At 46.0% G+C, this 25,042-nt stretch overlaps 1 protein-coding gene across 3 annotated transcripts in view; it reads right to left on the reverse strand.

Moving 5' to 3' along the window:
* LOC135908264 (uncharacterized) overlaps positions 1 to 24,244 on the reverse strand; it is a 112,934-nt gene extending 88,690 nt beyond the window's left edge. For all 3 annotated transcript variants that reach the window (XM_070532926.1, XM_065440037.1, XM_070532927.1), the window contains exons 1-4: positions 23,971 to 24,244; positions 20,776 to 20,913; positions 13,299 to 13,404; positions 3,121 to 3,227 (exon numbers count right to left, since the gene is read on the reverse strand). In XM_070532926.1, coding sequence (XP_070389027.1) covers positions 3,121 to 3,227; positions 13,299 to 13,404; positions 20,776 to 20,875 — 313 coding nt within the window. In that variant the 5' untranslated portion in view covers positions 20,876 to 20,913; positions 23,971 to 24,244. The remainder of the gene's footprint in view (positions 1 to 3,120; positions 3,228 to 13,298; positions 13,405 to 20,775; positions 20,914 to 23,970) is intronic.
* Positions 24,245 to 25,042: the final 798 nt, after the last annotated feature.

Below are 25,042 nucleotides of genomic sequence, written 5' to 3' on the forward strand. Positions count from 1 at the left end.
TGCAAACCGAAGGTTGCTGAGATATTCGCCGTTGATCCTTACTCCTAAGCCGTCCCAATTTATTAGCTTGAATACTTCTTCCAAGCCTGCAGTGAATAGCATTGGAGAGATTGTCTCTCCTTGTCTTACCCCTTTCTTTATAGGTATCTTTCTACTTTTCTTCTGGAGAATTGGGATAGCTGTGGAATCTTTCTAGATATTTTCCAAGATATTTACGCGAGCCTCCCGTACTCCTTGGTTACATAATGTCGCTATGACTGCTGGAATCTCTACTTAATGAAATGCCTTTTCATAATATAAGAAAGCCATGCAGAGAAGCTGATATTTCTCTACAGATTTCTCGATTACCTGATCGATTACATGGATGTGATTCATTGTACAGTATCCCTTCCTGAAGCCAGCGTGTTCCCTTGGTTCACTGAAGTCAATTGTTGCCTTCATTTCTATTGGAATTTCTCTTGGTGAATATTGTATGCAATACAGGAATTAAGCTAATGGGCCTATCATTTTTCCATTCGTCAATGCCTCCCTTTTTGTGGATTAGTATAATGTTGGAATTCTTCCTGTTCTCTGGGGCCATTGAAGTCGTGAGGCATTTCCTATAACGGCCGCACGCTTTTCAAGCATGATGTCTCCTACATCTTTGAATAAATCGATAGTCATTCCATTTTCTCCTGCAGCCTTTCCTCGTTCCGTGTCTTCCAAGCCCCTTCTAACTTCATCGCAAGTTATAGGAGTCTCTGCCACCTATTCATTACTACTTTCAATTTAGGTATCTCGGCTGCTCTGGGTACTGTACAGGTAAGTATAAAAGTCTTGCACTGCTTTACTATATCTTCTAAATTGCTAATGATGTCACCCTCCTGATCTTTCAGTGCATACATCTTGGCTTGTGCTATGCCAATGTTTATTCTTACTGATTTGATGCTGCGTCCATTTATTACTGCTTCCTCTGTCTTTCTTACGCTATAATTTAGAATATCCTTTATTTTCTCCTTATAGATCGCTTTTGACAATTACTCGTAGCGTATCTGATCTCTTGAGTTGGACACTTTCATTATTTGTCGTTTCTTTCTTAGGTACTTGGTTACTTAGGAGAGTTTACCAACTGGTTGCCTTGGTGTCTTACCTCCCACTTTAATTGCTGCTTCTGAAGCCGGCCTAGTTATAGTTTCTTTCATTGCCTCTTTGTCATCTTGATCTCTCTGTACTAAGGCTACATATTTGTTTGCAAGTGCCAACCTGAATTCGAACGCTTTTATCCTTACTGCGTCTGGGTTGGCCTGTTCACCAATTTTACTGTTTCTCTCTTCAAGTTCAGGTGAATCCTAGGCCTCACTAACCTATGATCACTGCCTTTTACCCTTCCTAACACTTCTACGTACTGTACTATGCTGGGATCAGTAGAAAGATGAAATCGCTTTCATTCCTTGTTTCACCATTAGGGCTTTTCCGGGTCCACTTTTTGTTGCTAAGCTTTCGGAAGAGGGTGTTAATTATTCGCAGCTCATTACTTTCTGCGAATTCTGCCAACATCTCTCATCTAGTGTTTCTACAACCGACGCCGTAGTTGCCGATTGCTTGTTCAGCAGCCTGCTTTTACACCATTTTTGCATTGAAGTCGCCCATTGCTATAGTATGCTGAGTTTGTATTTTTCTCATGGCTACTTCCAGATCTTCATAAAACTGATCTGCTTCATTGTCATCGTGACTGGAGGTTGGAGCGTAGGCTTGTAGCACCTTTAATCTATACCACTTATTATGTTTTATTGCGACTTCTGCTACCCTCTCATAAATGCTGTAGAATTCGTCAATGTTTCACGCTGTGTCCTTATGTATTAGGAATCCCAACCCGTATAACGTCCTATCTTGGAGTCCTCTACAGCAGAGGATGTGACCGTTAGTCAGCACTGTATAAGCGTTACCAGTTGTTCTAACCTGACGTTTTTATGTAACGTTTTTTTTTTGTTCCTTATGATGACTACACTGACTCGTTGTAACAAAAAACATATGTCTTGTAAATGTTTTTCTTTTTTTGTATGCTGTACCTGAATGTACACTTGCTTTTCTTGTAGCCCCCCCCCCCCCCTATGTAATACCCTCCTTCGAGGGCCTTTAGGGGTATTGTAAATAAATAAATATCCCAAAGAATGCCTGAAGCGTCGTGCTAAGTTAGCTTCACTGAATATATTTCGGGTGTTAAAGGTTGCAAGAGTCAGTTTCCATTGGCGGCCAGTCGGGGTCCAGAGATTCTTAACACCCTCTGCTGCGTTGCAGGTCTGACCGCCGCCTTGGTCAGTTTCTGTGCATCTGCTGGGGACTGAGGGCCATGGGTTAATTGTGGGAGTCATGAGGGAGGTAGCGGCCGCATATTGCACCAGGGAGGCCAATTTTTGTTCCGGTGAGGGAGTGTCTTTGTTGACGCTTAGTGGGCCTTCCTAATTGGATTAGTGTGGGCCCACTGGTTCTCAGCGTTTTAGCCAGTGTCAGGAGCCACACCAAGCCTGGAGATGTTTGAGTACTGGAGGTGGTGAATTAAGCATTACCACATTCAGATAAAACTCAAGGATTCGAACTCCTTACTAAGACATCCGAGCATACATGTTAGCTCGGTCAGATAACTCTGGAGGCTGTGAGGCTGTCTTATGGGGGAAATTTCAGCGCAGAGGATCTTACATGGCTAAAAACGTCCTTGATTTATATTAACGTGCATTATGCGCTAGCTTCGGCCACAAAAGGGGGCATCTAAGTAGGCAGGCCTCGGCAGCATGCGTCGGAAGTTACTGCAGCCCATTTCGTAAATGTTACATACATAAAAACTTCCTTGATTTATCCGCGAAAGGTGTGTTTTGTTGATCGCTTTAGGTAACCCAATATATATTGATTTATAAACGGTTCTGACCTCGTAGTTCCGGAATCTCACGTACGCAGGTGGTCTCACTTTCACCAAGGGATAATGTGCGAGCTTTTAACTTCTCCCTAAATTTAAGCAGGTATTAGTCGTAAAGCAGCAAGATAAGTTTCTGAAAGATGCACTCATGGCTTTCATTATGGCACATCTAACTAAGATTAGACATAATCTGTAGACCTGCACATAAAAGAAAAAATCGAGCAGCTTACTCCTGTTCCCTCGACAAGCGCGTGATTTGCAACAGAATGGAAATGTCAGCTTCTCGAACTGGCTTCTTGAGCTGCATGGGCTATCATCCGAGGCAGTAGGCGCGCACCTGCGCAGGAGAGAACATGAAAAAGATATGTTAATTTCTCAGTGTGAGCCTAAATTGAACTGTAGCCAAGAGAGAGAGAGGGATATAAGGAAGGCAGGTATGTTAACCAGTCAAGAGTCTGGTTGGCTACCCTACGCTGATGGAAGGAAGGGGGAGAGAAAAGGGAGAGAAAGAAGGTACACATACGTGCACAGACAGTACTTCAGTCAAAGCCGCTCGCGCAAGCCAGATTTTCTCAGAAAGCACAAAAATGCTTTCACTGCCTTGTGAGCCGATGATCGGTGGGGACGGTGCTCTAGTACTGTCTGTTCTTTAAGAGGACGATCATTTAGTTTCATCAACGTGTTGAACAAAAATTCCCTTTATGTTTGAAATTGAGGGCAGTGGCACAATATATGGTCAATGTTCTCTTCGCATCCGCAAACATCACATGGAGGACTATGAGCCATTCTAATGAGTGCTGAGTAAGCTTTCGTGAAGGCAACTCCTAGCCACAACCAACACAGAAAAGACGCTTTGCGTCGGTGCAGCCCCACCGGAGGTCTGAGTTGCAGTGAAGGGTTTAGTCTGTGCAGTCTGGTGCGCCTTGTATGTGCGGTATTCCACTCTGCTAAGGAGAGCGTGTGTGCTAGAATGCGATGTTGTCTCGCAGAGTCGGTCCTTGAGGAACGCAGCGATATTTGCCCATAGCGACAGATGAACCATACAATATCAATTACCCCTAAAACACCCGACAATCCTTTGTTCTCTGCAGCGTGAGCGTGTATGCTCGTGATCGTCAATTGGCAATACCTAAAACGTCCGTGCGTTCCTCTTCCCTCGTCCCTAAACCACTTTCTATGCCTTAATTTACGTATGCTAGGGCGCGGTCGTCACTATAGCATGTTGCTGTGTGAGGACGTATCGTGAGGACCAACCAGACTATTGACTGGTTAACATCCCTACCTTCCCTATTTCTCTCTCTCTCTCTCTCTCTCTCTCTCTCTCTCTCTCTCTCACTCACTCAAAAACAACACCCCGTGCGTCCGTATGCACGTTCGGCTGACTTAGCGTTTAGGACCCGGACCGTATTATAGGCTTGCCCGGTGCCGGCTTTTTGAGCCATGCACTGGTTTGTGCTGCAAGAATTATTAGTGTGAGCATGCCACAGGTTAGAGCACTTCATGGCCGTGCGCGTTAGCGCGGCTTCTTGGTTTTCTGCACAGGAATTGCGAAGTTTTCTCTCATTAGCTTCATTTGTAAAGCAAAGCGTTATTTTTCCTCTTCTATCGTCTTTAAGGGTGTTGACTGCTGCGGTGTAAACAGCTTGGGCCAGAGTTTATGTGTTACAGTGCATTTACAGCTGGGCATATAGACAACTTGGTTCATTATTCGTGTGCAACTGGCCGTCAGGCACAGGCTATGTCAACACAGTTGGCGATGTTTCGAAAATGGCTGAGTGGTACTAGGTAGGTAGCCGAATAGAGAGCGCACTGACCGAGAAGAGGCAACAAAAAACTTAAGCCGGTAACAAAAATATCCAACTGTGGAGAAAAACATCGGCAGAACTCATCTTACGATGACTGTCGACCGCAATGCGTTTAGCATTGAATGAACATGGCAACACAGTGTATCGCCAGCGCCTAAACGAATTATGCGTGAGGCGTGAATTGCAGCAAGACCCCTGCTTTCGCATTTCCCTGAGCACACTCTGTGACATCTAGCGGCGCCGCCTCGAAGCCTGCAGGTGGCGTCCGAAATACATGGCGTGGCAGTGCGTGCGAACGCTGAGAAAAGTGACGTGCGGCAACCGGACTTTTTCTTGACACGCTTCGCCGTCTATTGCCGCTGCCAAGAAGTCCACATGTGGCGCCTGAGACGAAAACAGTGGCGCGCCGGTGCCTGGGAACGCTTAGAATTGTTCCCTCCCTTGCCGCACACCCAATTCCCCATGCCCAGTGACCCAAGTTGGCGGGAGGTTCATGTAAGAGCGGCACATGCCCCGTGCTTTCATGGTGCGGCTCGCTAAAGCGTTGGCGCGAAATATGTTCATTGATAAGTGGCACATACTCAGTGCATTTGTGGTGCAGCACGCTTAATTGTCGGCTTGCTGCTCTTGAGGAACCGGTGCACGTGGATTAGATTCCGCCGAGCATCGGATAAATCAAAAGGATTGTAGAGCGGCACATTCTCAGCGGCACATATTTACTTACCCAAGTAGGTGTCGAATACGTTCATTGTAGAGAGGCACACGCCTACTGGTACAAAATGCCCAGCAATCCAAGTTCGCGTAAAAGAGGGTCACTGAAGACCCGCACAGAGTGAATGGCACAAACATTGACGTTGTTTGACTACATGTAGGCGTCACAGAGTTTCATTGAAGAGTGGTGCATACCCTGTCCGTGCTGTACAGTGACGGATGTCGGCGTAGAAGAGGTTTCTTGAAGAGCAGCCCACATGTACACATTACCACATACTCAGTGACCCATGTTTGTCGGACGGTTGGTTTCGATTCCTATTACCTCAGCACAGTAACCCGTTGCGATGCCCGTCCCACTATATACTACCTAGTGACCCAGGTAAGCGGGAAACGGTTGGAGACAGATACACGGGAGACAGATATACAGCTGTCCCCCGGGAAGTGCGTGAAGTGCCCTTAGAATGCCAATGCATCAAAATTACCTTACTAAAACGGAACCCAAGTGTCCATGGGAAGAGGCGAGTTCAGCCACATAGAAGTGAAGATGTTTCACTGAACCACAAAGAAAGATTCTATATATATATATATATATATATATATATATATATAGTCATATAATGAGAAGCCAACTAACACTGACACCACCAAACACTGACTTGGTGTCAGTGTTTGTTGGCTTCTCATTATATGACTAATAAATATCGGGTCCCTCGGTTAACCCCCTTTCTTCTCGTTTATATATATATATATATGTGTGTATATATATATATATATATATATATATATATATATATATATATATATATATATATATATATATATAGAGAGAGAGAGAGAGAGAGAGAGAGAGAGAGAGGGAGAGAGAGAGAGAGAGAGAGAGAGAGAGAGTCGTATCACCTCAATCACCTATGCCACAGAGTAACAGCGGCATAGCACTACGATTTATCAGCCTCGAGCTCGAAAGTCAGCCCTAGCCCGGCCTTCCGGCAGGTTTGTGGTCTCAGTGTTGTATGCGGTTGATGCAAAGACTTTCATGCCGTAGGCTTTTTCGAAGGTGAGAAAGCCTTATTATGGGCATTCTTCAGCTGTTAAACGCATGCCAACTATAATTACCATAGCATATTTTGATAGTGCTGTATACATAAATGAAAGAAATCACGAGCTAAAAAATCCACAAAATGAAGTTCGAAATTCTAGAGTAAGAAGCATACGGAACCCTCTAGCATTTGTTACAAATGGCTACCCAGTTGATCGAACGGCGCCGCTGACCGGTCTTTGCAGCAGCTCGCGAGTCCCGAGGGTGGCAGGCAGAGCACACGGGGCCAACTTAACAAGTAACAAAAGAAAGGCTAAGCATCGATTTCGATAGCCAATTTGCAGACAGCTATACGAAGTGCAGGGGTTCTAGTTTTATCGGCCGCATAAACTTCTAAACGTTGGCTTACCAAATAATTAACAAGCATACACGCGCACAAGCAAACTTGAGCACGTCTCACTCGAAGATCACGGAAACTTGCTGTCAAATCGCTGGAGTGAGGAAGCGCGGCAGCAGCAACGAGCAAATTGACCTTCGTGCTGCCTCACGCTTCAACGCGAACTAAGCGGCCAGAATTTAGCGGCCACGCACCTATCCGGCCACGTCCCACCTATACTATGTACTCATCCCAGATCGCTTTAATTAAGTTTAGGCCCGCGCGGCCGCGACATACGCAGCAGCCGCCGGAGTTGAATGCCCCCCTCCCTCACCTGCCCCCAGTGCCTTGCGCGTAACGGAAGACGGCGCGCTTCCTCCCAACTTCCTTCCTTGCGCGCACGAGATAAAGCTGCCATCGTAGGCTTTTACTCGCTCACACAGCCTAAGGCGCGCGGCGGCCATGTTATCGCCCTTGGACTTTGTACGGAACACCACAGCGAAGACGACGGCAGAAATGCGCCTGGAATGTCCATATAATCCCTATTGCAATAAAACGTTTAATTACATCGCTACAGAGCGGTCAGCTCTATAAGCTTCCTGAAGAAGATTGGCACACACACTAGCTTGTGTTGAAGGCTGCTGAAGGTTAAAATCCGTTAGAGGGGCCGTTATAGAGTCTGGAACGCCCTCGCTCTGTAGGGGAAAGCTAATGGTATCCGCGTATGCGGCCACCGCTTGGCACATGGAAGACAGGGGCGCGACCGGAGATCACAAAGTGGGCAGTGTGAAAAATTTGTCAGAATGGGGTGGAGAGAGCAGACAATGGGCAAGCGGTGAACTCCCCGGAAGTTTACTTCCCTCGTTTGTCGTCTGCTCGCAGACAGTATACTACAAGACGAAATGTTTCTCGTCTTCCAATGAATGAACTCCATACCTACAAAATGAATTTGTGAATCTTGTAAAAATGAATCTTGTAAACAAAACGTTCACTTCGCCGGTTACGTTACTCAATGGGCCACTCTCAAGCCTGAAGTGGAAGAAGCGGAGGACACGACCAATAGACGAGATGGTGCCGCCTCCGAAATCTACGTCACCATATGACAAGCTCATCGAGGAACGGCAGAATGTTTCTGCTTGCTAATTAAATGTAAACTCTAAATTAAATATTATACGGCAAGTTTTAAAGTATAAACGAGTGATGCCGGGCGTTTGCGCAATTCTTAGAGTAATATATTAATGTCATTCTTTTTCATTCTGAGCTGGCAGAGCGCTGCGCTATGTCGCCTGCTACCAGGAGATTGCACGATGCACGCAGCAGAAATGAACTGCCAGCACTTCCTAAGTAGCCAGAGCAACAAAACTGTGAACCGCTTCTTAGAGACACCTTTACTAGGCGACTATATCAATTTCCCTTCATTTTTCGCCCTTCGTAATCGGCTCGCACATGACTCACTCGCCGCTTCGCTGCCGCCACCACTGCGATCTGCCACAGGGCGCGTCGCGTGACACAAGCAATAGAAATTGAAATCGAAGATTACGATATACTGGCCCTGCATTACCTGCGTGAAGTAAAATGGAAGAGCGTGGTGCTGACGATACGCGCTGTGCCGTGAAATTGAGGCACAAAGTGCGACACTTCAGAACTAGAGCAAAAATAGGGCAGCCGAATAAGAGATGTCTACAATATCTCCCCGTCGTGACAGTATAGTCATGCATAGTTTTTTCAGCCGAACGAAGGAAGCGCTGGACCAGCCCAGGTTGAACTCTTCTGAATGCTGAATAGCGATCTACGGGCTATTGTCTCTGGCGATAGCACTGGGAATTCGATCTCACCATTCAAACATCTCCTTGGTATTGGCTTTGAAGGGGAGGTCACGAGAAAGCTGACCCAGCCCTTCTACCTGCTAACACAGTAATTGCGAGAGCAACTTTCTGGACAACGTCGGCAGTGGTGATCTAGGCCATTCTGATGAATGCTTCGCTTCCGACCGACCTCTGGGAGCTTCAGGTCTGTGGCGGTGAACCGCAGCGCGCAATTCCTTCCTCTGCGTGGAATGACCACTGGTGCGCTTACACCCGAGTCTCCTCCACTTCGTAGCGTAGCCTGCAAAACGTCTACTTAGAAAGCCGGCAGGTGCAGTGCAAAAATTATCGGTCATTTCTTCAAACGCATATTGCAGTTCCATCCGCGACTGACACCAAAAGAGCAAGACCAAGCAGACGACAAGGGCAAGTAATGGCCTCCGAAGAAACCAGCGCACGCGCGCACGACGCCCGCATGTGTCCAGGGTCGCGCAAACGGCGAGCGCGGCCAGGTTCGCAAGCCAGCAGCCGAGCCACAGCAACGGAACCCAAAGCGGACTACCCCTTCGCCGGTTCCGCTCTTAGTCAACGAAGGGTGCGCTTTTGGAAAACACCTTCAGGTGTCACAAACCTCACGACACCACGCTGTTCAACCTTTGCAGTGTCCATTATGTCACGCCACCATGTTCAGCCCAGTGTATGACAGCATTAAAGAACCTTTATCCTCACACCTGCGTGTCACTTTTGTAAATGAGAGACGCCTGTGTGCTACGCGCAGACCTCGCACATAATTAACCGAACCATTGTTGGGCGAGGTTGGTCGGGTCACTTTCATTTGACTCGCCCTCGTACATTAGAAATGCGAAGATACAATGGCATATACAAATGCGAAGATACAGCTTGATAAAGGGCAAGAAAGTGTCACTGGAAACAAAGTGCAGTGCCCGTATACACAAAACCTCGCAACAATATATTAAAATAAACGTATAAGTCCCCAATAAATGTGCGTGTCTAAGAGAAAATTACTGCATAGTGCGTCAAGCAAGGCATATAACCATGTTGCGCAATCAAAGAGTCACAGATCATACAATCCTAAGTCCCCCCCCCCGCTCCATCCACTCCCCCTAATGTATCGCGCGCGACGGAAGACGGCGCGCTTCCTCCCCCCTTTTCTTTCTTGCGCACACAAGACAGAGCCACCATCCTCAGCTCACCCAGGGCACCCCCCACCCCTAATGGTTTCACTCGCACATACAGCATTCGGCGCGTGGTCACGATTTTATCGCTCTTGGAGTTTATACGGAACATGAGGGCGACGGCAGCAATGCGCCTGCATGAAGTTTACATATAATTCCTACAGAAAAAATATCATAAGAGTATCCGGTAACTGAAGCGTACCGTGGTCAATGGTCTGTATACAAATGTATTGTATTGTAGAAGGAGTAACAAAATCGAACTTTCCCAATGCTACAATTCGCTGCGAAGCAACAATGCCTTTTATTTTGTGGGGCGGGAGCACAGAAGTGAAATAAAACTCACAAAAAAGCATGTTGGCCACAATCGAATGCCTACTTTGGGCACTTAATGTGGCTACCAAAGGAATATCGAAGGAAACAGGAAACAGGAAACATGAGACACTTGGTCCACAGCTAACCATACGCGTACTACTCGGTGTCCTACACCGGCGAGACAAGACTTTCCCGAGAGGTTGCGCTCAAGCCAGCACGTTGCAATCCGTAGAGTCCCCACAGTGGGGACAGCGAGCGACCGTTGTTTCTTTTTCTCGTCTGCTAGCCAGAAAAAGTCCAAAACTCTTTCAGGCGAAAATCCTCTCCGCCAGAGGAAAACGAACGCACACACAAGTGGTCGTTCGTTGGTCGAGGCAACGCGAGAAAAACGCATGGGTGCAAAACGCAAGCTGGCTCTGGCAGCTCGCGGGTAGCGAGAACAAGAAAATTGAAGAGGCTCAATGTGTCCTCGCGAATGAAAGTCAAAGTAGGAAAATAAAAAAGAACGTAGTTACCTTTGCTGACTTTAGTCTCTTGACATGGATGCTTTGGCGCAGGTGAAAAAAAAATTTTAATATTCTTTTCTGTGACATGATGCCACAAATGAACCACCACGATGCTTCGTCTCATCAGACCTCGCTGGGTGCTTTGTTAACTTATCTTATAGTGTTTTGATTTGACTTGTCTCGTTGCGTGGTCTTATGTACGACTTTAGAAATGTCAATGCACCTTTACCATCAAAATTTTATCAGAACTTTATGCCCATAAAGTTTCGAAATTTAAATCCATGCGCTGGGTAGATTTCGCGGCCTCCGCGAGATGCCGCGACAAGCACGCTCGCCATGAAAACGCTCTTGCAGCATTGCGCTCGGATGAGGCTCCTTGTGCTATGTGACTCCCGCTTATGGGCGTCGCCGCGATATCCAGCCCTAGTTCGCAGTGTTCGTGCCGAAATGTCTGTTCGTGCGCAAAAAAAAAACGCATTCTAAACAAAATCCTGAATGATTTCCGGCCCCGGGGGTTGTTTGGGTCGGCGGGGCATGAGAGCACGAAATATTATATCGGGGGGGGGGGGGGGGGGCGCTGAAGCCCCATAGGCCCCCCCCCCCTGGCTGGCTTGTCCAAAAGATAACATGCACCATCCTAGGCTAGCAACTGGAGGAGCTACAGTCCGCTAACAAGCCATCACAGCCCACGATGCCGGTAAATGCTATGCTGTACAGAGGAAGAGCTACGTCGCCCTCTCGCATCTCGCTCGCAAACTCGCCCTACAGGCCTCTGGGACAGCACCTTGTTGTTGTTCATTCGTTTGAACAAGTGGCACCGACTGAGCATAGAAGATCGAATAACAATCGGCCAATTTCCACAAGATGCGTTACAATATTAATTATCTCGTAGCATTGAAAATTGTCCAGTGGCTTAACCCAAACATGAAAGCTCCGAAAGAAAGCAGGAAAGAAACAATACAGTCATGCCTATTTTATGCTTGTTCATAGGTACCTGGAGGAGCTTCTTTCTAAAGAAGACAATCGCCGGCGACCAAGTAATGAAGCGTGTGTTTGAGCTTGACAGAAAGGAGAAGCTACCAAAGCCGACCAAAGTGTGCAAATATAAATTTCTTGTCTGAATTTGGTAGTGTAGTTTGAAGATAGTTACTTCTAGTTTGTGTGCGGGGCGAAATTCTCGACTCTTTGTGAAAATAGGTGCTGATAGTCAGAATATGAGGCCCACCCGAATTATAAATCTTGTTCAGCACCGTTACTCTCCAAAATCTACCTGCAGTAGTATAGGCGGGCGGGTGAAACGCACAAGATACAGTAAAACACGGACTCAAAGGCAGACATTTGTTTTCCTAAGGCACCCAAATAAAGGGAAAATGGGCAAATAAAACGGGAAGAACAGACATTTTTCTGTTTTTGGATGATTTCACAGATCAGCAGAGCGACAGTGGTACGGTAATTATATCTACTGATAAACAACGGGAGTTGAATTCGCGGAGCCGAGAATTCTTCTTCATATATATGGAAGTAAATTTAAGTAGACTGATTGAAAAGGGCTAATCTAGATGATGAAAAGAATCTCAACATCGAACGTTTTCTGACTCTGTAAGCTAGCTATCACTATAGCAGTGATGGTGTGAAAATGACTGAAGCGTTCATCCAACAAATTCATTCTTGAGAAATTGAGAGGAAAATTGGTTAGCGTTGCTTACATAGATAACAAATATATTATCGAGAATATCCTTTATGTAACGTGTTAAGATTACATCATAAATTTTTAAACTACAGGCCTCGAACAGCACCAACGCAGACAAACGGTGGCGTATAAATTTAGAGCCAAAGTTCATTACAAAAATGAGGCCCGTTACGATGTCTGGCGACACAGCCTGGTGTCGTCTGAAATGAGATTCACGCAGCCGCAAAAACTGTTTCGACTATTACAATCCGAAATATCACAGCTAACGAAGGCAACAGCGCTTGAACATAAAGTTCAGCGTTTTCTATGACCTAGGGGAGTCGAAGACAGCTTGCTGGCCTTTCGCTATAGGGAAAACACAGAGACGAATCTGAGAAGCGGCGGCTTCAGTGGAAAGGTCACACCCACGTTTTAATGCCGGGCTGACAAACATGCAATAGATCATTAGCAGTGTGCATCTCCGCTTCCTCGGTGATTCATTCGTCGTAGCATTCCGAGATCATGACAGCCCTCCGGGACGACGTGTTCAATGAAAGACACTTAGTTTTCAACTTCGCGGATGACATTTTGCTACATGTATACACTGGATTTCGTAGCGGAATAACAAGAATAGTACTGTTAACGTTGAAAGACAACCTTAACAACGTTAAAGAACAATGTTAACAATTGTTGACGTTCTTCTTTTTCATGTACTTCTCCATCCCCGCCGCGCGCTCTTCCTATACACGTATCACGCCGTAATTAAAGGCGTCGTCGTCATCTTCCACGACACACATTGTGCGTCTGCCCGCTAGCTCAGTCTTCTAAGGGGTGTTATTTCAAAAGGGATCGTTGCTAAGGTGGCATCAACTGTTCCAAGCTAACTAGGACACTTCATGTACCAATGGGACCGTCAGGAACCTTGGAAAACTAATGAAGCTTGCACTGATACAACACGGGAGGTCATGAGTTGCTATGAAAGAAGCACTTACTCTTCAATGGTAAGCTTCCTGTCAGATATATAGCATGTCGCTCGTTTGCACTCATCATGTAATATATACTGACTTTGAAAGAAATACCGTCCGTACTGACAGGTATCTGGAAAACAGAAGCAACAGGAAAGTGAATTACTTCCTTTATATAGCCCGGTCCTGCATTGCACTCAACACAAGATGTTCTGAAAGAGCAAAAAAAAGTTTTTAGAAAAGGAACAGAAAGTCGACGTTTTAACACTAATTCATTGCAAAATCTTTTGAGAGTTCAAATGGAAAGTTATTGAGTTTTAGGGTTTTACATTCCAACTTCAATAAATATTTAGAGACATTCCTAGTGCATGGGGAACTCCGCATTACCTTTGACCGCCTTGTGTTCCTTAACAAGTAACTGCGAGTTTCGCTACAACTTATTGTCGTAACTACATAGACGTCGAATTCTATGCGTCTGCTCACTGTTTGCATTCTCCTTTATTTGCTGCTTTTAAAATTTATCATGCCATTTCTTTATTTTTTTACGGACGCGCTTTACGCTTTACGATCTCCTCCTTTAAATTTCAATCCGAAATCCAAAGCACGGTACACGGTACTACCAGACACGGTGCTACTTGACATACTCGTCGATGAGCTTCGTGCATCCCTGGCCCAAACGCCAATTCGAGTCTCGAGAACCTGCAACGATGTTTCCCTCGTATAAAGCTGCATCGTCCATACATGCAGCTGGTCGTACTTCGGAAAAGCGAGAGATAGACCACTTCCCGAGTTAAATATCAGCTCTCAGTTTTAGAATATCACCGACAACGGTGTACATCAGATGCACTGACGGGAAAAAACACAAGAGAGGTGGAAACCGATAAATTATGGCGACAACCAGGACATGAACAAGTGGTAACCGCAATAACTCAATGTATAGAAGAATGCACTACCTCCACCCCAAAGTACCATGCTATACCTACTACTCACGAAAATTTTGAAAGTTTACTTTGCGGCTTGAAGGCATACTGGACAAGAAATTCAGTGCCCTTTCACTCTGTGAAGAAAGATGACCATCGAAGCAGTGTATGCGGGCCACCTATATTCAGGATAGGCCCGCGTATCGGGAGCGCTTAACGCCTGCTTCACCTACGCCGCTTGTCGGCCCGGCATTGCCCTGCCTTAAGGATTGGCCAATGTATGGGGAGTGCTTGACGCTGTCAGGATTGGGGGCTCAATCCCTTCGTCCGTGGTCCTTTGCCAAGATTGGAGTACGGCATGAATTCGAAGGTAGCTGGCCCATGCCGTCGTCCAACTTATTTACGCTGAGATCGTTGAGGAAGTGAAGAACTGCTTCTCATCGAGAACGGGGAAAAGGGTTTATTTACAGAAATTAACTCAGTCTAACATGACTGCTTGAGAAAAAGAGTATTAGTCCAACAGGACTGCATGAGAGAAGTGAACCAGTCTAACATGACTGCTCAAGAGAAGTGTCCAACATTCGCACAACCACAGTTTTTATACACTCGATCCGCCGGTCCTACGACGCGGCGGCTGTTCGTTTACACATCACCAACTCGCAGCTGCTCTGAAGACCAGTTTACAGACACAAAGGCACACACATTCCGTACACAGAGGCAACCGCACGGGGTGCCGTTCCGGGAAACTGTCGTTGTCGATCGCGCGTCGCTCATTGTTCCGAGCCACTCTGAACCGTGAGAAGCACAAAAATAAGTCGTTCCCGCGGCAGCTTGACCAGGCGGGTCGAATCAGCTCCGCGTGGAATCATTGTCCACACACCGAACTCGTCCCGTCACAATGTCGAAGGGGCTGGAGGGAGGCGGCGGATTCCAGCGCAAAGGTCGCTTCTTTGAACGCCTCGCAGCTGCAGCGACGGAGAGGGGGAGGTGCGCGTCTTACACCCCTTGTCGTAATCGGGTGGCAAGGTGGCAATCTTGTTGCGCAACTCGCCGTTCTTGACAACGCCTGCTTAACCTCCGACGCGGGTCGACCCGGCATTGCGCTATCTTCAGGATCAGTCCACGTACAGAGAGTGCATAATGCCTGCTTCACCTGCACCGCGGCGGGTGGGCCCGGCATTGCGTTATCTTCAGGATCGGTCCACGTACAGAGAGTGCATAATGCCTGCTTCACCTGCACCGCGGCGGGTCGGCCCGGCATTGCGCCATCTTCAGGATCGGTCCACGTACAGAGAGTGCATGTTTACAAGAGGTATTCAGAGAACTGGATTGGGAAGAATTGGGGATAAAAGTTAATGGAGAATACCTTAGTAACTTGCGATTCGCTGATGATATTGCCTTGCTTAGTAACTCAGGGGACTAATTGCAATGCATGCTCACTGACCTGGAGAGGCAAAGTAGAAGAGTGGGTATAAAAATTAGTCTTCAGAAAACTAAAGTAATATTTAACAGTCTCGGAAGAGAGCAGCAATTTACAATAGGCAGCGAGACACTGGAAGTCGTAAGGGAATACATCTACTTAAGGGAGGTAGTGACGGCGGATCCGAATCATGAGACGGAAATAATCAGAAGAATAAGAATGGGCCGGGGTGCGTTTGGCAGGCATTCTCAGATCATGAACAGCAGGTTGCCGCTATTCCTCAAGAAAAAAGTATATAATAGCTGTGTCTTGCAGCGCAATGCAGCGCAATAGCAGCGCAATGCCGGGCCTTCCCGCCGTGGCGGAGGTGAAGCAGGCGTTAAGCGCTCCCAATACTTGGGCCGATCCTGAAAATAGTGCAATGCCGGGCCGACCCACCACAGCGGAGGTGAAGCAGACGTTATGTACTCCCTATACGTGGGCTGATCCTGTAGATAGTGCAACGTCAGGCCAACCTGCGGTGGAGGTGAAGCAGGTGTTAAGTGCTCCAAATACGTGGGCCGATCCTGAAGATGGTGCAATGCCGGGCCGAACCGCGGCGGAGGTGAAGCAGGCGTTAAACACTGCCCAAACGTGGACCGATCCCTAAGATAGCGCAATTCCGGGCAGACCCGCCGCCGCGGAGGTGAAGCAGGAATTATGCACACCCTACACGTGGGCTGATCCGGAAGATAGTGCAATTTCGGACCGACCCACGGCGGAGTTGAAGCAAACGTCAAGCACTCCTCATACGTGGACCGATCCTGTCGACCCACGCAGGTGCTTGACGCCTGCTTCACCTCCGCCACGGGTCGGCCCGGCATTGCACTACCTTCGAGATCGGCCCACATATGAACGGAGACGAGATCCGCCAGGACCTAGTCATAACCAACTCCGCTGTAAAAGCATGGGGTACAAAGAAGACGGAAGACCTCCGGGCCTGCCGGCGGGCCCAAAGTAGATAGCAAAGAACACCCAGGCTAAGAAGGCAACGGTAAAATAGGCTTCTCCGTTCAGAAGTCGGTAACCAAGATCTGACATGTTATAGAGGCATCTACACACAGCCGCAGTAGCTTTATTCATTCATTGCACTATCAAAGTCTGAATACATGGCACTTTATGAAGTTGCCGGGAAGTAATGTCTACTTCTCTCAAAAAGAGGACCTTTTCCACTAAATGCCAGTCTACTCTCGCCCAGCGCAACAGACTATTGGATACTTCTTTGGATCGGCCTTCCTTTTTAGAGGAGCTGACGGCAGCTATTCCTAATGTAAACATGGACTCAATACCAAGTTATGATGAAATCAGCTATCAGGGGATTGCGTAACTATCATAATATGCTCGACTCCATTCCTTAGAGATCTGCAACTCTTCGTGGACGAGCGATGGAGAAAATTATTTCAATGCTCCAGCCTAGCCTGGAAAGCTACCAACTAACTATGGTTCGTTCAGACATTTAGCCTTCCATAAGTTTGATCGAAAGCTAAAATTTTGGAAATTTCATGGTTGAAAACGCTCATAGATAAGAAAATACCATGGTGCCTTGAAACTAGGCGCGTATATTCATAAATGAATAGGTTCAAACAGTTCCACACTCGACAATGTCAGTGATCTTGCAACATATGTCGAAGAGGAACACAATCTTATACAGGCTCCAGTCATCACTTCCTGCATATAGATGCTCCATTTGACTCGGTCCTTTACAGCGAAAATCTTTAAGCTCTAGGTAGTCTAGTTCTTGGAGTGTGACTCAACAGTTGGATCGCTAATTATTTCCAAGGTCGACAGCTATTTCTAAGCTGTCCGAGAGGCTCTACTTCATAATACGCTGTCCAGAAAGGAGTGGCTTAGGGCACAGCATTGAGGCACTGATTGTTTACCAGCACTTTTATTCACCTGACGATAAGCCTGCCACGTGGTGCGCATGTGAATTTTTAGGTGGACGACATCTGCATTTGGAATGAGTGACGCTCACATGAAAACACCGAACAGTAACTCCTATGCAGAGAAAATTGTTGCAAAGATCGTTACACGGCGGCACGTGGATCGGTACCCTGGTACTCAGTGGCTGCGCACTTTCATATGTGAAAACACAAATGCTATTAGGTGTAGTGGGATCCAGAAGGTTGACTTGGTCACAGTTGGCAAATAAAATGTTCTAGATCTGCGCAGTATGCCAAATAATCAGACACATGGCTGGATTGCGATTGAGCAGCTACAGGTGAATGATGCTCATTCATAAACATATGTAGATGGTACTCTGCGACACAGCCTGCCGATTCATTGAATCCCTATCACAAGTAACAGCAAACACTAAGCAGCACGTAATAGGTGTCTGTGAATGCGCCTTGTTCTTCGAAAGGGCGCATCATGCCCAGGAACCGTCGCATCGGCAGGATACTTAGTACTTGGCCATGTTAAAGCCGCAAGAAACACTTAGTATTCGTCTGCGCCACGTTCTACAGGCCAAGATGCATTCTGTACGCCACGTTGTTGCAACACCCACCAACTCCAGCTTTGGACATGTTGTTGAAGACATATCGCTATGTCCTTCTACCCAGGTACTGCACCTCATACCATCGTATTTCCTCCTTTGGAACTCTCAACTCATAATGTCGTATTAACTATACTGAGTTCTATGCGAAAAATAACAGACCTCAAGTTGATAATCTCCAAAATTGCCTGTGCTATATCATTCGGCATTACTCTGATATGACTAACATCTTTAGCAATCGCTCCTCAACCAGAGCTCTTCCTGTGATGCTTTTGCTCCGTCAACAAGTCAATAGCACTCGTAACACCTTGAGAAAGCAGCGTAATGTACAGCAGCAGAACTGTATGGCATCAAGAAAACTGTTCATTGCATGTTGCGACAGCGGTCACTGGAATATATTTACAGATTCAGCAGCAGCTCTACAAAAGGTTGTAAATTATGGGGTTTTACGTGCCAAAACCACTTTCTGATTATGAGGCACGCCGTAGTGGAGGACTCCGGAAATTTCGACCACCTGGGGTTCTTTAATGTGCACCTAAATTTAAGTACACGGGTGTTTTCGCATTTCGCCCCCATCGAAATGCGGCCGCCGTGGCCGGGATTCGATTCCGCGACCTTGTGCTCAGCAGCCTAACACCATAGCCACTGAGCAACCACGGCGGGTCTACAAAAGGTTAGCAACTTGTACAGGACTCAGAACTATCCTCATGTAACTATATATATCGGCTACTTTTACCACCTTGGCTATGCCGCTAGCCACTCCATTACATTCTAGTGGGTTCCAGAAAACTGGTCCTCACAGAAATAAGACAGCGGATGAGGTAGCCCGCAGGGCTCTTCAGTACAGGAAATTCGTAAAGATGAACTTTACGAAAAGTGATGCATTGGCGACGGCGACTACTGATGCTCGTGCGGAAAGGAACCATGTCTGGACCAAGTCAATACATCAGCGGACTATCCTTCGCACGGTAAACCCCGACTTCAGATAGAAACATCTACGTCAACTTATACAGTGACAAGAAACTTTCCATCCTCGTCTTCGTATAAATGCCACATTTACAAGCCGCAATTTGTGCCCACTTGAGTAATCTGCCAATTCCTACTGCAGCAATTGTCGTTCTACAGAAAGAGCATACCCTGTAAGAATACCCAGCCTGTATAACTGAAATAACGTTTTCACGGACGAAATAAGCTAAGTTAGTCATGCACCACTAATGCTATGAAGCACATTAGGCTCTATGATTCGTCCTTCTAAGCAGCGGTAAGTTTTAAGATTGTTCTCTCCTTATCGTCGGGATATTGGCTTGTTTTGCTGTTTAGAAAATTCTTTACATACACATCAGAATTACTAAATTTAATTTTACCACAGTATTCATTTTCGATGGAACAAAACGAACATATTTTCACAGGTAAATACGAAGTACAGCTTTGTCACACGTTTTTTTTTTCTTTCCTCCATCCTTTCTCTTTCTCTCTCGCTTGCCAATATTTTCTTATACAATGTACTACGCCATCAGGTTGTTATTGTTAGCTAGTCTCAAGTTTGTTACCTAAGCTATGGGAGACCTTCGAACTCTGCAAACGTCATCCTCTCTGCTACTGCATATCTGGTGGAAGGGCAGATGACGCCAATAAACAGCAAATGCAGACGTTAGTGGCAGCACTGGAACAATACTGTTGACGTTGCATTAAGTACACGCGTAAAGTTATGAAACTAATCATACGCATCAGTGAAATGACAGGGAGAAACGGTTATCAAAATCCTATCAAGGAAGAAGAGGTTAAGGCCTGAACAAAGGCCATTTATAATGCGTGCATAGATTCCATAGTGGCAATGTTCATAGCTGGCATGCCGCTAGTGAGTATTGCACAGGAGATGCGTTTCGATTATGTATACGATTCATACGGGCGGAAGGGTGGAGGGGGGCATTCCTATCTTTGCATTATTTACACCACCTAAATGTCAAGGAGCTCAAAGATTTTTTTAGCTTTAATATACATGTATGGAATATTGCATGGAGGACGGGATGATGGGAAAATTATTGGCATGAAAAATATCGTCGCCCAGGTAAGTAACTAAAAACAATTTACTAGCTCTTATCTTTCTCTTCTTTTTGTCATCGTGCAGCGCTTGTTGCATTTGCGGAATTGAAGATGAGCAATAGTGGATTCATCTGCTTAACCGAAATTTGTGGCCTCTAATACCACTTTTGCTATATCCGCCCCAAAAATTTTATAGGAAAACGCATTAGTGTCCCAGTTAGGATTGTCCTGAGCAATTCGTGGCGATGCTTTCGGGAAACTGTGGAATGAAACGATTATATATTTCGTAGCAGACAGTATGGATGGATAGGCAAAAAATAACAATGTGAAGCTTCTGCAGATAATTTATTACTTTCCAACTTCTTAACTTCTGTTTCGCAATTCCAACTGGTGGCTATGAGTGTGCAAATAACATAAAAGTAATCTAGTGAATATTCTATTTAGCGACATTTACATGGGGTTTTTCACACAGGTAACTTTTGCCACTTCCACAAGAACACGTGACAACCAGGAACAGGTGACCTGTAAAACGACTCAGTATTGAACAGAAGTATACGTGCTATAAGAATCGATAAACATTTTACTTACACCTTGAAAAGGCCACTTTGCCGGCTTCAAATGCGTGTACTTGCAAACAGCACAGCACAGTCCAGATAAAACAGCACATGTGAAATGTCGTCGATGCCATAAATGTAGTTTTCGCCGCTTCAAGCCCTGCAAAATGTACTAAAAAACATTCCGTGGAACGGACTGCGATTGATTTACAAACTTTCTGTATTCTTTAAGATGCAAGAAACATGGACGAAAATAATGATGTGACGAGATCATTCAGGTTATATTAGGATAACTTCCCAAGTAGCTCAGTGGCAACAGCGTTCGGCTGCTGAGCTATTGTTGAGGGATCGACTCCTGATCGAGCTGACATATTTATACGGGTAGAATGCGTAAACACCCGTGTACTTAGATTTCATTCGCGCTAAAGAAGCCCAGATTAGTGAAATCCGCCATTAAAGGGGCCCCTCACCAAGTCTGGCCATTTTGAGCTGACAAGCACAGAGTATACATTCCGCGGTAACGATCGTATGTGCAAAGTATTACACCACTACGCGTCGCATAAAGATCTCAAATTGCAAACCGAAGACCATTTTTCCTTCTCCTCGCAGCCGCCGCGCTCCAAGTCGGACGGTGACGTAGTCGTGCCTCTGCGCCTACGTAGTCGTGTCCGCAGTGTGACGTTGGTCGTGGTGACACGTGACTTTGAGAATTATTCAAGACAACATCTGTTATCTGTGCGATCGGTTGCTTGAATTGACGAATTGAAGTTTAGAGAAATAATAAAACACACAAACGGAATGTCAGCGTGGTTTTTTTTTTACGTGCATAGAAGCAAGAGAGGTGTACTTCCACTTCGTCTGCTTGTTCCCAAGGTCGTGCGGTCCCGTGCGCAGGTACCGAAACTATGCCATTTGCTACCGTGTTCCAGCACGTGATCATGCCCTGCGATTCGCTTGTCCTGCATCAATATTCATGTAGCACTGAAGTCTACCGCCAGTGATGTTTCCTTGTGCACAGCGCGCCAAATCACACGCGGCGCGAACGAGACAACAGCTCGCACGCGACGCTGTACGCGGAAGTCAGTAGCGCCGAAAAAGAAAAGCGAGGAGCAAAAAAAAAAATGAAGGCGGGGCCTGTGACGTATGCATCACGCGGTCCTCGAGGTACAGTATGGGAGAAAGCAAGGAAGGCTTGCGTAGGCTAGACGGGGCGAGGGGAGAGAGCGTCTTGACTTGGCAGTGGAGCCCGCCTGCAGAAGTCATGGGTTCGCGGCACTCAAATATTTCGATCTCGGCTATTAATGAGCCGATTTCAAAACTTTTTGCGGCAGAACGCTCCCTAGAGGACACAGAAGTTCCAGCGTATAACCGAAATTTGCTGTGGGGCTTGGTAAGGGTCCCTTTAAACAAACAATTACAGCATCCTTCAAAACCCACTGTACTGTGTTGTGTCGTTTAGCCTTGGAGCTAAATTTCAATTCGAATACCGGAAACCAGTTCTACGGAAATCCACAACGTCCTGAAAGTTTCATGAAGTGGAATAATTATCATTCGCTAGACACTCGCAGCGAGCTACAAACTAGACCCGCAGGCATTCTTCCGGAACAAAGCTTCGTTGTTGAAGGAAAACTCGGCTTGGCTCATGAAGCGAATTTCCAGGGCTGCCGCTTCATTATTCGAGTTCAACAGAAGGCTAGCAGAACATTTTCATCTTCTTTTTCTTCTTTAATGTGTCGCCTACGAGATCTTAGGGCGAAGCCAAAATAATTTACGATTTCAAGTACAGGGACACTGAATATGGTAAATTGTTTTTCAGAAATCCGCTAGGTGGAGGAAATATAGTGAAACAGAAAACTGGCATCTACCCAGTAGCCCTGCACCACGCTACAAAAGAAACCGATGGAGTTATCTCCAAATAGAAGCTTTACCTTTGAAAAAAAACTTGCCCATGGCTTCGAGTCGAAGACAGAACGAGCGCATTTCCAGACCGTCAGCTCTAGATACCATCTGCGCGAACAATGAGGCTAGCATATCCAATCTTAGGACGATATAATGAAAAGCAAGGACACTGAATACAGCAGATTAGTTCTTCGGAGGTCCGCAAGCTGGACGAAGATTAATAAAAAAAAATTTCGTGCACTGGGTGTTGGCAGAACGCTGATAACCTTTTCGAAGTTCAGTGTGTCAATGTGTAAAATACAAAACACTGCTGCACATGGATTGGGACGTGTCTCACATTGCAGGGACTGGAAATTTTAAAAGCGAGATTCAGCAGCACCAGAAAGGTGCCGTAAAAGGCAACGCAAACTCGACCACCTTGACGGAGCATTCTGAATAATCTAACCATAATGACTCAGAAGCGTTTTTTCAATCTTCTTTTCTACTCTTGGTGCCATCATGCATACAATTCAGAACGTAAATGATTGCAATGCAATAAGCATTATAGGGTCCGATCATTCGTATAATATCCATCCACCACCCCTACTGCTGTCACGTGTCTCTGTACAAAATTAATTAAATTCCGCGTTTTACGTGCGAAAACCCCAATTAGATTATGAGGCGCACCATATAGTTTGGTCTCGACATTAACTTCACCACCTGGGGCTCTTTAACGTGCGCCCAAATTATAGTAGTAGCTATCAGCGCACTAATTCACAGGAGGACAAAAAACGACTAGAGGGGAGACAGAGCGACAACGTGTCCAAATAAGACAGCGTATCTGTGTGCATGTGTTCCAAACAAAACCTATCGGAAAACAGCGCTCTGTCTATGTTCTCGTCGTTCTTTTGTTTTCCTCGTGCCCGTTTGTGAATTTCTGCCTTGATCTGCACGCGCTGCAGGCACTCAGAGCGGCACTTTATTCAATCTATGTACACGAGCGTTTCTTTGCATTTCGCCCCCATAAAAATGCGACTGCCGCGGCCGAAATTGAATCCGCCACTTCAAGCTCAGTTTCCCGACGTCATCGTCGCTAAGCTACCGCCTTAGGGTGGACACTTGTCGCCCGCCAGTGTAAGGATCAGCGCACCGACGCCTTTTCGATGGCTTCGGGATAAGCCTCTATCATAATGGGTTGACGACTTCCGTTTTCGGACGCCTTCGAGCAATCTGCACTTTGCTAACGCTTATGATGGAAAGTGAATTTTATTGCCCTTTCAAATCACTAAGCGTAGAAGCATTCCTGCAACTTGCGCTGCTGTGATAAACTGAGCAGATAAAGTGAACTTACCTGATGGCACGATTGCGGATGAGACGGCTTTCTTTGTGAAGCGGGCACGGCAGGCAACACGCGTGTGCTCTTTAGAGGAAGGAGGCAGAGTGTCACGGGGAGCTCTTTAAAAAAATTTTTACTTTCACATAGCCGAGAAAAATATAAACATTGATATACAGAGGTTATTTATGTGTCACGTCTCTCCTGCAGCTTTCGGAAGTAACAAATGCTAATCGAGTAACTCTAGATTACGACGGGACATCAATATAACGATCGTTTTATCGCTGACTTGCGGCGCCGTAGAGCACTGGTGTATCGTAGAAAGCGTCAGAGACGCTTCTAAAGCGGTATATTTTACTTGCCTTGGATTGGATTGGAAAAACTTTAATATTTCATTTAATTTTGCTTGCCTTCTTTGGCGACATTAGCAAAAGGTCATGCGCTTTGTGATTGCCCTAAGTACGTGCAAGAGCGTCATAAGTTGAGGAATGACCTTATACGCACCTCGACAGCTCTCCGCCTTCGGAGGTTGTTAGCTTAGGCCTTTGGCCTGACGTTAAAACGAGTTTCAGGGCTATCCAATCTTGCCCAACAAAAAAGGCCCGACTTTTTTTTAAAATACGGGCCTGAACTGTAGGCACTGAGTATTCGAAATTGTTTGCTGTATGTTTTACATCCTCCTCTCGTCGTCATCACCTATCATGTGCCTCTCTCTTCCTTCTTTCTTTCCCTCTTCCCCTTTCGACAGTGCAGAGTAGCTGGCTAGAGGAATGTACCTCAGGCGGACCTCTCTGCACTTCACATCGTTAAATCTTTCTCCCTCTCTCTTTCTCCTGACCTCAGTTTTTGCCTGGCACCCTTATTCGGTAAATCTACCAACGTGTTCGCGCGCAGCATGCATGATTGTCAAGAACGTATTTATTTGTTATTTATTTATTTTTGTTTATTTACTTACTTACTTACTTACTTACTTTTACTTACCTACTTACCTACTTACTTACCTACTTACCTACTTACTTACCTACTTACTTACTTACTTACTTACTTACTTTACTTACTTACTTACTTTACTTACTTACTTACTTACTTT

The sequence above is a fragment of the Dermacentor albipictus genome, chromosome 2 (assembly GCF_038994185.2).
Source record: "Dermacentor albipictus isolate Rhodes 1998 colony chromosome 2, USDA_Dalb.pri_finalv2, whole genome shotgun sequence".
Classification (NCBI taxonomy): domain Eukaryota; kingdom Metazoa; phylum Arthropoda; class Arachnida; order Ixodida; family Ixodidae; genus Dermacentor; species Dermacentor albipictus.